Here is a 13,962-nt window from a genome sequence, read left to right on the forward strand (position 1 = left end):
TTCTTTTTCGTTTATTAATTATTAAAACAGTGGATAATATTTTTACCTCCGTTATACGAAACTATTTACTTTTATATTCTACGAGGGTATTTAAATAAAGCTATTAACTACGGCATTTTCGGAATAACGTAACTCGCCTTTATTTTAGAAAATAAGTAAGGGATTACACGGCTTTATTTTAAATAATATAGAACTTTTCCTTAAAAAAAAACTCGAATACACCGCTAGATATTATAATAAAAAACTATAACGTATTCGAAAAACGCCGAGACCTTACTATTTTCCGTAAGCTTTATTTTTAAATAAAATAAGGCCTTAACGGGTAGGATAGCGACGAGGCTAGATCGATTACGTTTAAAATTTAATGGGTTTAAGCGAAACTCGCTTTTTTAATCGTTAAGTAACGTAGGCAAAAGTATTTTTATAAGGCGGATCGGTTATATGCCCAGGGTTTATTTACCGCTGTTTTAGTGTAATCCTAGTAGTGTTTTAATAGATCGAGCTTTATGCGGGGCAGCGTTATAGCTGAGGAGATTAGGAAACTTTTTAAATTGTTTCTTTAAATAAAGAATTCGGAAGAAAAGGATTAGCGCAGCTTTATTTCGTTAACCGAAGTTTTCGAACTGTATTTTAACGGTCGTGGTAAAAATGTGAAACTATTTTTAATAGAGGCTCGGCTTATTAAAGTAGTTAAAGAAAACGTAGTAGCGAAAGCGCCTTTTATAAAGGATTATAAATGTTTTTTTTATAACGAGTAGTTTTTTTTCGCGTTATATTTTTAATAAATATAATATAAATATTTATTATCGTAGAAGAAAATTAGGAAACTAGTTTATATTACGCTTTTAATGCTTAAAGTATCGCTTTACGGTATAGAAAAACGTTTAAATTAAAAACATAATATATTAAAGTAATTATACCGAATTATTTTACGGTATAAAGTGCTCCCCTATTTTACTTACTAGCGTTAAAGACGAGAATAAGGCTTAACTAGTAAAGTGCGCGTTTAGCATTAAAAACTACCCTCTAAGTCATAGGGGTATAAAACTCGGTAAGGGTATATATTATATTTATTTTAACAAGTTTTTATAAGTAAGCGGCTTTTATAATTATTAGGCTAAATATAAAGCGGTGATTTTTTAGTAATTTTTCCCTTACCCTACGTGCTTCCGCGAAAAGAACTAAGTAGTTTTTATAAACGGAGCCGAAACGTGGTATAATTATTTAGTTAAAGGGTACGAGGGCGGTGGCCCGTTCAGTTTGTTTTAAGATCCCGAATACGTTTTAAAGAAAAGATTTCGCGTAGAATAAAAGCGTTTAGTTTTAGCCTAAAAGTTTTAATAATAGCGTAATAAGCCGCGAGCGCGGTTTCCGGTTTTATAATATAGTCGTAAAGTAATATTTAATGATTATTTAAGAAAGAAAGGAATTTTCGGTGATATAACTTTAATTAATCCTTAGTTATACTTCGAGTACTTTATTTAAAAATAGTTTCGAGGGACGAGTGAGTTTATCGCGAGTTTTTCGGTGCGTTCTTATTATTAAGTGTAATAAAAAAGATTTTTAATACCTTTATTTAATTGAAAATAACGGTGCAGTTAATCTAATAATTTAAGAAATCGTAGGCTCGGTTAAGCTTAGTTATATAACATAGTAAAATTATAGTGGGGTGTATTTATACCGGTACCTATTAAGTTTAATATAAGGTTATATAAAGTTAATATAGCTAAAAACTTAAAATATAAGAAAAGACTATTAAATTTTTTTATAGAACTATTTAAAGTTAATATAAAGAGTGGTTAAATAATTTATTATTATTAAGTATAGATTTAATAATAGGTTAAATAAAAGAGGATTAATAAGTAGTTAAAGTATAAAGCTACTAGTAATTTTAATATAGTTTACTAGTGTTATTAAAGCTATTTATAAGTGGGTGAATAATAGTGTTTAAACCCGCCGTTTACCGTTATTTAGCCTATTTTTATAGTGTATAAAATGCTTTAAGGCTTTAAATTTAGCGCGAACTCCTTCGTTATATACGTTAAATTCGCGGGCTAGTTTCGTTTTATTTATTAACGCCGTTTAAACGGGGAGGATATTATTTGCGCGTTTATATATACCCGCGTGTATTTAAAGATTATAATTAGTATTACGACGAAGTATAATAGTTTATAAGGATATATATATTTACGCTATACGTGAAGGATTAACGCTAGTTATTACTAGAATAGTAAGTGTATATAACGTATTATATAAGAGTTTTATAGCTACTTATTAGTTATTTAACCACTATAGGGCCTTTTAGCGCATAATTAGTGTTAAATAATTAGTAGCTAGGTTGCCTCAGCTGAGAATAAGGCATTTTCGGGATAATTACGCAGCTGTTTTATGCTTTAGTTCTCTTTAGGATGGCTAGCGCTTATATTATCAATCAGGGGTTAAACAGTATAAAGCTTCGAATAAAAAGTATACTGGCCGACCCTTTAACGGCAGGTTCGTAGACCACTAGTTTTATTTTTTTATAACTTAGCGTTACGATTTATAAACGGGATTTATAAATATAAACGCTCGTTTACGACCGCTTGTTTTGTATATCGCCGCCGGCCCTGCCGCGTTATAGCTAAATCCGTTTCCGCCCGTAATTTTACCGTCGGCTGGGTTTGCGCCCTGCCTGTCGAGCTGGCCGCCGCCGCCGAGATGATGGACGAGGAATTCGCTTCCCTCCCCTCCCTCCCGACCGATTTGAACCTCTATTTTTTCGACCGCATCGGCGTTTATAACGTCGTGGCGGCCTGTCTGCCCGCCGGCCAGATGGGTACCAACTCGGCCGCCACGGTCGCCAGTTAGATGCAGCAGAGTTTTCCGTCGCTGCGCTTTGGTGTTCTTGTCGGCATCGGCGGCGGCGTCCCGCGGCTCGACGACGAGATCGATATCCGGCTCGGCGATGTTGTGATCAGCTAACCGGCTGGGTAATATAATATGGTGGGGTCGTTCAATATGATTTCGGGAAGACGAGGCCCGACGGTCGTATCGCGTGCACGGGTAGTCTTAATGCACCGTTTACGATTCTTTTGAACGCGCTGGTTAAGTTTCGCGCTAATGATTTACGGGGTAAGACCTAAGTTTATTCCTATCTCTCTAAGTTTACATGTCGACCGAACTTCGTGTCGCCGAGCCGTGACCAAGATACTTTTTATGATGTATGGTCGACGTATGTGGGCGGGACGACCTGCGCTAAGTGCCGCTCGGACGATGTGCTTAACAGGGAGGCGCGCGCGACCGACCCCGTCCTTTTTTTCGGTACGATTGCGTCCGGCAACCAGGTGATGAAGGATGGGCCGACGCGCGACAGGTATAGCCAGGAGCTGGGAGGGGTCCTGTGTTTTGAGATGGAGGCCGCTGGGCTAATGAATAGCTTTCCCTGTTTCGTGGTGCGTGGGATCTGCGACTATGTAGACGCGTATAAGAATAAACGGTGGCAGCCGTACGCTGCCGCAATAGCGGCAGCTTATGCTAAAGAGCTGCTGTTTATTATTTCGCTTTTAGCACCGGGTGATTTAAATGGGCCTGCACACTGTAAGCTAGATATGCGGGATGCAGAAAGTTATAATGAATGAAGAGTCTAATCCTTTTTAGCCCGTTAGAAACGACCTTTTCTTGTCCCGTTTAATCGGAACGAAAACTTTGTGGGCCGGGAAGATATCCTGAATCAGTTTTTGGAAAGGCTACCTCCGACTGCTTAGCTAGACGCGTGTCAGCGCACGGTTATCGAGGGGCTTGGCGGTATTGGTAAGACGCAGGTCGCTATCGAGGCCGCCTACCGTATCCGTTAGGCGCACGCCGACTGCTTTGTCTTTTAGGTGCCGACGGTAGACATGACTATGTTCGAAATAGCTTACCGAGAGATCGGCCGAGCCCTGGAGGTGAAGGGAATAGAAGACGAGAAAGCGGACGTTAAGGCGCTCGTGAAGGCGGCTCTAGGCCGCGACGAGACGGGGCTATGGCTCCTTATTATCGACAACGCCGATGATGTACTGCTGCTGACCCACGGGCAACTGATGTCTTACTTACCATCTAGCCGGGCCGGTTCGATCCTCGTCACGACCCGGAACCATCAAGTAACGGCTCGTTTCGAGGCTCGGCAGGGCGTGCACAAGCTGACTCGACTGAGCGATTCCGAGTCCGAGCGGCTACTGTATCAGGGCCTCCAGCCGAGCCAGATAGGCGAGCCCCAGAGTACGGCCGAGCTGTTAAGCTACCTCGCCCATTTGCTTTTAGCGATCAGACAGGCCTCGGCCTATATAACGCGTTAGATAAACGTGACCGTGGCCAAGTATCTAGAATACTGCACATCCAGCGACCAGTCGATGATTATAATGCTCAGCAAGGACTTTGACGACTAAGACCGATATTAAACGATCCGGAACCTAATAGTTACGATATGGCTTATTTCTTTTAAGCAAATTGTACGGGATAATCCGCTCGCGGCGGCCTGTTTTCGGTTTATTAGTTACTTGGAGGAAAAGGATATCCCTATATCTTTGTTACCCGCGGGCGCGAACGAGATAGAGCAGAACGAGGCTATTAGTACTCTGAGGGCGTACGGATTTATCCTAGATCGTGGCACACTTAACCGGTTCGATATGCACCGGCTTGTGCGTTTTGCCATGCGAAATTGGGTGCAAACCCACGGAGAGCAAAGTTAGCAAGTTACGGATATCGTATGGCAGCTTTTTAAGGAGTTTCCATGGCCAACGCACGAAAACCGAAATATGTGGACCTGGTACTTACCTTACGCGCAATCGGTGTTAGGGTTCAGGGACGAAGGTAGGGAAAAGGAGACATTAGGGTCGTTACAATATAACGTTGCAGAATGCTACAATTTGCTTGGAAAGTACTCGGAGGCGGAGTAGATGCATCGGCAGGCACTGACGCTGAAGGAGACGGCGCTGGGCCGCGGGCATCTTTCCACACTCGTCAGCATGAATAACCTGGCAAATGTGCTCGACAGGCAGGGGAAGTACGAAGAGGCAGCATAGAAGCAGCGTTAAGCACCTGTCGGTCATGAAAATACATTGGCAGAGGAGCATCCTCGTACACTCAGTAGTATGGATAGTTTAATAAAAGTATTTAGTAACCTACGAATCTATAGCGAAGTCAGTAAATTAAAATAGAAGACACCCGTCGAAGGGATTCGAATACGGCTAATTAACGGAAAATTACGCATGACCGTATCTCTTAGTTATGGATAATAGCTGGAACCTGTGGTAGTAGGCAATTATCGTTATAATTATATTGCCGCTGTATTAAGCAGTAAGGTGGAATCCTATTAGAGTTATATCACGGAGTGTCAAGAGGGTTAGTTGGCAATACTAAATATTGAATACCTAGCCTTCGCGTAAATTAGTATTTACGGCACCAATTGTTGTAGGCTTGGGTGAGCACGCGAGCCACGGGTAAGCTTTTAGACGAATCTTTTCTCGGAGATTTAATTGGGAAGGCTTAGTTTATATAGCGCGAACAGTTTGACTTATATGAACTTACTCCGTTTCGAAGGCCTTGATTTTCTTCGAGTAACCAGACTCTTTAATAAATGCGCTTGCTCACGTTTTTTGTGCTTTTTATATTTATGGCTGGTTTGAGTCGCGCCGCGCGTGCCGCAGACCTAAGGAGGCAAGGCGCCCAGGATGCCGCTTGGATTTCTAGTAGCCTAGACTGTAGCGAGTAATAGCTAGTGCTATCCGAGCGTACGCGTTAGAAAGGTATTTGAGGAAGCTATTTATTCGAAAGAGTAGTTACCCGGAGGAATACGCTACGCGACGCGTCCGGCCGCGATTTTCGGCTTTTACACCTTTCTATTTCGAGTCGTGGCGCTTTTATTCGATCGACGGCTAACGGCTCTTAAGCTGTTCCTCTATTCTTACTGTGCAGGAAAGTAATTCTGTTATACGTTTAGTAATCTTTTCCGCTTTGTACGTGGCGCGAGATGGGCTTCCTTAGTAGGTACTTCTTCGTTCGACGTTCCGCGGAAGCTAATGTGCTTTAACTGTCGCCGTTCGTCGTAGCCCTAGCCTCGCCGCTCATTTACTTTAATAACGGCTACCGTTACTCGATAAGATTACGCTTACGAGACCTTTCGCCGCTATACTTTTTTTATGCTGTGGTCCCGCCGTTTAGTAGCCCAGCCCGAGTCCTTACCCGGGTGCCTGGCGTGGGGATGGTCCTCGCTGTCGTTATCGCAGCTCGATCTCTGTCGTCGCACACCAGCGAAAAAGGGTCTCACCTGTGCGATGAGCCACGCTTCTGGCTAGACCTGTACGGATCGGTAGCGCCAGGCCATTAGGCGGTGCACCTCGATTGCGAAGTGCTGCGCAGCTGGCCCGGCAGAGCGGTGTGCGCCCGGGACACAGCCGTTACTGCCAGACAGCACCAATCATGGACGTTGACCACGGTCCAAGATAGACGGCGGTGGCGACTCTTGTGTTGACGATGACTGGTGCGCCGAATTGCCGCCTCTAGTACGGTTAAGAGCAGCATACTCGCTAGCGCTTGCGATCTGTTTGCGCGTTCTGTATGCGTGTCCTTACCGATACATGCTTCGCAGCCCAACGCGGGCCACCGGTGCTTCAGCCCGCGCCGTTATGCGGCCGCGGGACGTGTACTCTTGGAAGAAAGGGACGCCGAAAGTGGATATGGCACGGAACAGTCAGCAATCGTCAAGACCAGGCTGTGTGCAGGGAAGGTCGGACAACAGTAATACGCAAAACGATAGGCATCTTTCGATCCATGCCGTCCCTTGTGCTAAACTTGTATCCTTTCCTTTTGTTATCTGTAGGAGCATGGGACTTCGAGCGTAGCACTAGACGTCTCACAAGCCATACTCAAATGTTTGAGAGGCCTCGTCTACTATCACACCCTAGATGGGTCAAATGGTAGGCCTCCATGTTCGAATAGACGCTCGGAAATCGTAGCATGGCCCTGTTTCTGCATTTAATTCCCCCGTCGCCTTGCTTGGGGACCTCAACGCTGTGCCTGCACCGATAGCAGTAAGGGTTGATAGCCTGTCATTCGTTGCTGGAATGTTCCCCTGACGGTCTTCGAGGTCCGTGGTAGTCGAAGTCGATGGATGCAGCAAATATCATTTTTTGGTCGTATTCACAAACCCCAAGGTCGACCTCCGAGAGTGGAACGGCTCCTGGTTGCAGTATGGGCAGAACCTTGTTATGAACCATTTCTCAGAGATGGGCGTTCCAGTGTCCAAGGAAGAGCCTAAAGAACCCCCAGCCTCCGGCGCATGCCACCCTGTGGGCTTCAAGGCAAACATGCTCGGCGTACCTGGCTCAGAGATACCAAGCCCACATTTGCATGTATTAGGGGTGAAAGGCTTGCGGGTGGACAAGGACGCACCATCACCCCTGGACGATCGCTCTTCTGGCAAAGCGCACAGAGGTGAGCCGGAAACAAGGTCGTGCAAACAACAGCAACTATTACCGCGATCTATAACGCGAAGGACACGGAGGCGGAACACTGCCGGGCTGGGTGGTAGTTTCGGTGCTCACTGGCGGGAGAGAGCAGTGCGAAGGGAAACACAAGGTCGACGTCGACGGCCAGGCCATGCTATCGACACATCTTCTGCAGGTAGACAGTAGTCTTTCGTCGCTATGGCGTCGTTATTAGCGGTGCTATCGTAATACTGCGAGGTTTAAAGGGAGATGATCACGCGACGAGTGAGATTCTTTTGTTATTCGCAGGGTGGTTGGGTGCTCGTCGGTGTTGACAGCAGGACGATCTCGATCACGCTCAGCAGCTCGCTGAGATATCCCGTCTTCTTCTCAGTACTCTCTTATTGGTCTGGATGTGTTCGATCTGTAAATATAATGCAGATAGCGCTCGCATATGTATAGCAATGGACCATCGGGCGATTTTGAGGAAGGGCGCCCGGCAGCAACACGCCAGATGGTGATCCTAGTGTTTGATGCGCAGCAGCCTTACGAAGAACAGATGACCGGGTTGCCCACTAGCCTAAAACAGACGAAGCGCCTAATGCACTCTGAGTCTACGTAAAGCTAACGGGCGAGATCGTGCGCTTCCAGGACATAGTAGTATGGGCCATACGTGACCATGTCTAGTTGATAGAGGGCAAGCCAGAGAGGAGTAGTGCATGCGGTCTTAGTGTATTACGAAGCATTAAAGCGGGGATACGTGAAGACCGTACTGGGTAGAAAGGGCACTATGGTTTGCTCTTCTTCCGATAGATGCTCGGAATCCTGCGCTGTCAATCTAGTCCGCACGAAAAGAGATTGCTGAACGGAATAGAATTCGCGTGTCATAGTGGTCCAGTAAAATTCGGTGGTTTCGGTCGATACCGAGAAGGATACCGGGAAGGCAGCGCGGCGATGAAGAGAAGAGCTACATTGATGCATATCCTTCCTCCGCGGACATCTCTGTAATTCCTGGTACGAGTTTCTTAGCTTCAATGCGGGGAAAGGCTGGAGACATCCAATTAGTTCTAGGTGCATTGGGCTTCTATAGTACTGATTACCTAGGCCACGACTGTGCTTAGTACTACTAATAAAAGGGGCTCAGTCAGACACAAGTATATGGTAACTATATATCTCGGCATAAGAGGCGGCCATTTCTCAACGCGAGGCATACTCTGAGTCTAGCTGTATTTCGTTAGCGATGATACTGATCCTTCGACAACACTTTAATCCAGCCTGGGGCGATGTCCTTAGTAATCACGGTCGTCAAGTCATGCCATATCCCCTGGTATAGCCCGCGTTCGTTATGCACGTAGGCGTTAAAGGCACCAACAATAGTCACCACCGGAGTATGCCGGAATGATGCTGTACCACCCGAGAAGTAGCAGTGCATGTCTAACTTCCATACAAGTAAGGCAGATGAGTATTGCCATCAAGTGACGCAGAGGAAGTTGCGCAACAGTGTAATACCATCTCGAGGAACTCCAACCGCCCTAGGTGCGACACACCTGGCTGGAAGCGGCATCCCACGCGGCAAGACTGGAAAAGGGAAGTTGGACAGATCTGTGGGGATACGTTCGATTTCTGACAGTGATAGTGGGCTCCTGTGGATGCTAGATAGAACTAATACTTGACAAAATCGCCGACAAAGCTTCCAAACCCTTCGGAAACGGCTGCAAACATTGCGCCGCGGTCAACTACCACGGTATGGCCGTCAATATCTTCTCCCCGAAACTGTCCCTCTTGCTTGTCCCAGGACATCCATACGGGCATGTAACCACCGCTGGGACGAACCTTGAATGACACCTCTGACTCGCCTGTGTGGAAGTGTTTCCCATCTATAACTTTGCCATTGAAATCTTTCCACTGGCCAGGTTTGCCACAGCGGCGAGGAACCCGCTTGTATGCTTGGGACTGCCGCTCAACTTCGTCGACAGAGAAGTTGAATTTCGATGACCTTACTCGCTTCCTAGGAGCTGCTGGCGACCTGGGCTTTCTCCTCTTCTTGCGCCCGCGCGGTTGTTTCGGAGTTTCTGAGGCGTGTGCACCTCTCTTTCCGAGTTCGTTGGACTCCTCTTGACAGCTAATCATCTCTAGTCCCGAGTCAGATGGCTCTCCGCAGGGTGGCGATAGGACAGCCTCCTGAGTCACATCATCGCCGCTTGCCTCGCCCAAGACAGTATGTGCACTGCTGCTATCGTTGAGGTCCGAAAAGTCGATGGACCAGTTGTTAGGGTAGAATGGTAAGCCGTGAAATTCAAAAGGGGAATCAATAAAGCTGGAAGGTGAAGTCTCCATGTTTTTAGGCCAGCCAGTGAAGTCAAATGGTTCACTGGACCAATCAACGAAGTCAGAAGAGGCGTTGGACCAGCAATTGGGGTCGAAAGGTGATTCATTGCTTGTAGGACTCCATTCAGTTGTGTGTGTGGCACTGGGAGGAAAGTGCATATGACTGTCTTCAGGAGTGTAGGTTGGGAGGGCCTCATCATCACGCCGGAGCATGGACTCGAGAGCGGACTTCTCGTTGTTGTTGAGAGATTTATAGAACGAGTTTATCGGTCTTGTAGGTGTGGAATCCATAGTTCGTACTAGTTCGATGAAATCAATACTGGAAGAAAAGTAGAGACGAAGATGGATAGAATGAGAAACGGAAGGAAGAGCCTGAGTATATATATTTGCAGCCCTTATCTAATTGTTCCCTGGAGCCCACTGCTCACGAAATGCTACCCTTTAGAGAGTAACCTACAAGGCAGCCGGTTACCTCACAAGTCAAAGCCACCAACCTCTGCTCGCAGCTAATTTGAACACTAAGATAACCAAGATTTAGGGGAGTTTTGTGATCGTCGATGTTATGTAAGCCCGCCTTGCTTAACGATTAAAAGCTAACGAAGCTAATAAAAGAGGTGAGCGGCCGCTTTTTATAGCCTACTATATTTAAGGGCTAACCGTTATAGCTATAATAGTATATTAATTAGCGTCTTTAAGATATAGCGAAGTTCTTTTAAGACTCGCTTATATGTCTCCCAGCACGGTTATAACGGCCAGTATAACCTGTCTCAGCTAGACCCAGGCACAGCCTTCTATACTCGCTAATAAGTAATATCTATACCCCTCAAAGGCCGTGTTGGCGGGCGGGTCTGAAACTGTCTATCCCATCACAGCCTGTCTCATATAGTATTCGGATGGGGGTATTATATATATTCACTAATAAACAGCTTTTACGCACCATTAAAGCCGTGCTGATAGGCAGGCCTAGAACCGCCTACCCTGCCACAGCCTGTTTCGGCAGTGTAAAGAAGAAATTCTTTTCGAGACAAGCGACGACTTCGCCCAGTAAGGTAGCGCTACGCTACTCTATTCCACGGAACCTCCAACGAATAAAAGTAGCACTGGCCGTCGAGGCTTTAGGCTGGGCCAGTTCGATGCATCCGGAAAAGGGGCTATCCGTCAGCCTAGGGGTTATTTCGACTTGTGACAGCTGGGTACGTTGGGCGCTTCATCCTTTGCACAAATCTAATATCCAATCGGTAGACTTCGATCTAAGTTTCTATTGTGGACCTGTAATACTATACCTATTTCCATCTCCGGACCCCCGTGTTCCTGTTCCAGCGGACCTTGTGCCTTAACTAAAGGCGCTTGTAGCCGGTGGATAATTTGACGTTGAGAAGACGACCATAAACTATAGCCTCAAACTCTTGGAAATTAGAGTCCTGGTGCCTACTGTAATATACACCTTAATCCTTTATACGTACCTCGGCCTGCTCTCTTCCCTCTCTCGGCTTTTTTTTTCGTTAATTTAACTCACTCTACGCCTAGTTTTAACTCTACTTACCGTTTTCCTTAGCGGCCCTATTTAAACTCTATTATATCGGAATATTCCTTCGAAAACGTTACCTGCCCTGCTATTATATTTATATATAGTATAACTATGGATTATAATATATGAACTATTTCTTTGCTTAGAGAAATAATTATATCGTATCGAGATATAACTCTTAACGGTGAGACTTATAAACGTTCTTCTCGGTCTAAGATATAAACACTTAAGGTTATAGCCGTTAAATCCTAGCAGGAATTTATGTTATAAGTACGACCCTCCGGTTAAAAGAAATATATACGCCGGAAAGCACGTCTTAAAAAGACTAATTAGTCGAATCGATAAAGAAAACGACGTATAAGCTAATATTTAAACTTAACGTTTCCTTAGTTCGTAAGAAATACATTAATTAAATGTATAGCTTAAAACGAATAAGTTTTTAAACGAGGAGGGATAGTTAATAATGCTTTTTTTTAAAGAGTTATATAATATATTTTATATAAACTTAAATAAGCTTAATATCGTTTAGCTTAAAAGTAAGTGAGAATAAGCTTAGAGAGGGTAGTATAAATAGAATTATTTTTCGGTATATATATTATAAGAAATACTATTAACCTCGGTATTACTTGTCCGGTAACTTTATAACTAGGATTTTAAGTAACGTTAGGATATTATCTTACTTTTATTCTTAATTAATATCTTTAGTATATAATAAAATACCGTGTTTTATACGTATTCGTATAGTGGGTATAAATAGTAAATAGCGCTATAGCTTTTAATTAATACCTCGATAATATATTTTAATAATTAATCCTTAAAGGTCTTATATAACATTACTTATACTAAGTGTACTACGCGAATAAATTTATTAATTCTTTATATTTTAATATAATCCCTCCCCGTTACCGTATAAGGACGTAATGGATATAGCGTTTACATATAGATATCTCTATAATTATATATAGTTAACGCTTTATCACCTTTATTCTTTATATTATCCTAAGCTAAGGATTAATAAGGTTATATTAAGGCCGAGATTTTAAATAATAAGTGTCCTATTCTAGCCTGGTTAATAAGGGTTATCCTGTTTATTTTCTGCTTAGAAAATATTAACGGTGTGATCGGCTCGTTTCTATTATAGTATAAAAGGGTCTACAGCCTGGTTAGCCTATTATAAGGCGTTAAGGGGAGGGCTGGCTTAGGGAGAGAGAGCTCGCAGTTAGCAGCTGATAACGATTCCCGATATATACAGCCGTACCCCTTACTATAGTGTAAGAATAGAACGGAGCCGTAAAGAGGCGGAATGGCCTTTAACCCCGTGGTTTATTTCGTAATAAGACATAAGTATTTAAAGGCGGCCCCTATTAGCCTAGCGATATTAACCGAGACTTATAAGCTAGGACTATTCCGGTGGCGGCTATTATCGTTAAAGTTAGCTCTTAAGAAATTCCGAGTGGGTAGGCTAGTTATTCGCTTAATAATTAAGCGGTTATAAGAGTACGGTATATAAAAAAGGAGCTAGCTATTTAAACTCTCGATTTCCTTTTATTAATACTTTTCGAACTTTCCCTCTTTTATTACACTTTTTCTTTCCCGTTTACTACGCTTTTATTACACTTCTTCTTTTTAAACTAAGGTTACACTTACTTTTATTATTAATCTTTATTATTAAGCATGCCACTAAACGCTATTAAAATAAGCAATGAGTTTATTAGCGATTATTTTAAGCCGTATTTAATACCTATACTTAGTGAGCTTTCGCTACGTATCCCTCGCGGGTATTACCTCGTTCCCCGAGATAAAGACTAGGTAATTAAAGTTATTACTAGTCTAAGTTTTATTAACGGAATTATTAAGTTTAAAGCTATATGGAAAAACGGCGCCGTATAACGCGACTCGGCTTAAAAATAAGATTTCGCGGAGTTTACGACGGACACCGTCGGCAGTTTTAAAATTACTTTTATTAATAATCGCGGAAAGTAAAAAAAAAGGTAATTTTTTCTTATTAATTATTATAATAGTACGGTCGAAGTAAAGGACCTCGGTGAATACTAATTAAAGCGCGCAAGGAAACTCGTTATTAAAAAATAAGGGAAGAGAAGAGGGGAGAAGATTTAAAGGCGGTAGTTCCGCTATAAGCGGTAATTTAAAGGCAGTACGTAAAGACTTTCGAGGTAGCTATTTTTAATCGTTAAAAGGGTAAGCTATTTTATTTTAATGCGTCTTTAGTGCTTACACGTTTACTTAAAAGTAATTATTTAAGGGCTCGTAAGGCTTATTATTATTTTAACGATGTTTAGTTAAAGCTAGAGTATATACTTAAACCGCGACGAATAAATAACGCTATAGATCGTGCGCCGCTATATTACGGTTTTCCGTACCAGCCTTGTAAGACAGAATGCTTCTTGTATATCTGCGTACCGTCTCTTCCCCTGCTTAATACCCCCTTTAGCGATAGCTCAGGTGTGTGTTTTGCGACTATACACAGCTGAAGAGGATTTATTCCTGCAGCACAGGGTACTTCACACACGGAACTCCAACGAAGTTATCGATAGATTACGATGGACGTGAAGCCAGCTCCAACTATATATTTATTCAAAGTGGGTGCTATAGGCTCAGAGTGATAGCTGGACATGAGCCTGCTCAGCCTCACAAAAGCACCCC

The 13,962-nt window shown here is 43.5% G+C and overlaps 2 protein-coding genes across 2 annotated transcripts; one reads left to right on the forward strand and one right to left on the reverse strand.

The window, feature by feature from the left end:
* Window positions 1-3,875: 3,875 nt before the first annotated feature.
* On the forward strand, window positions 3,876-4,313 carry PG986_015179 (kinesin light; the record flags this gene model as incomplete). The annotated part of the gene is made up of 1 exon (XM_066851401.1): window positions 3,876-4,313. The coding sequence occupies one exon, from the start codon at window positions 3,876-3,878 to the stop codon at window positions 4,311-4,313; it is 438 nt and encodes a 145-aa protein (XP_066692490.1).
* Window positions 4,314-9,104: 4,791 nt separating this feature from the next.
* Window positions 9,105-10,061, reverse strand: PG986_015180 (uncharacterized protein; the record flags this gene model as incomplete). The annotated part of the gene is made up of 1 exon (XM_066851402.1): window positions 9,105-10,061. The coding sequence occupies one exon, from the start codon at window positions 10,059-10,061 to the stop codon at window positions 9,105-9,107; it is 957 nt and encodes a 318-aa protein (XP_066692491.1).
* Window positions 10,062-13,962: the final 3,901 nt, after the last annotated feature.

The sequence above is a fragment of the Apiospora aurea genome (assembly GCF_038362705.1).
Source record: "Apiospora aurea strain CBS 24483 chromosome Unknown utg000011l_segment0_segment0, whole genome shotgun sequence".
NCBI classification, from domain to species: Eukaryota; Fungi; Ascomycota; class Sordariomycetes; order Amphisphaeriales; family Apiosporaceae; genus Apiospora; species Apiospora aurea.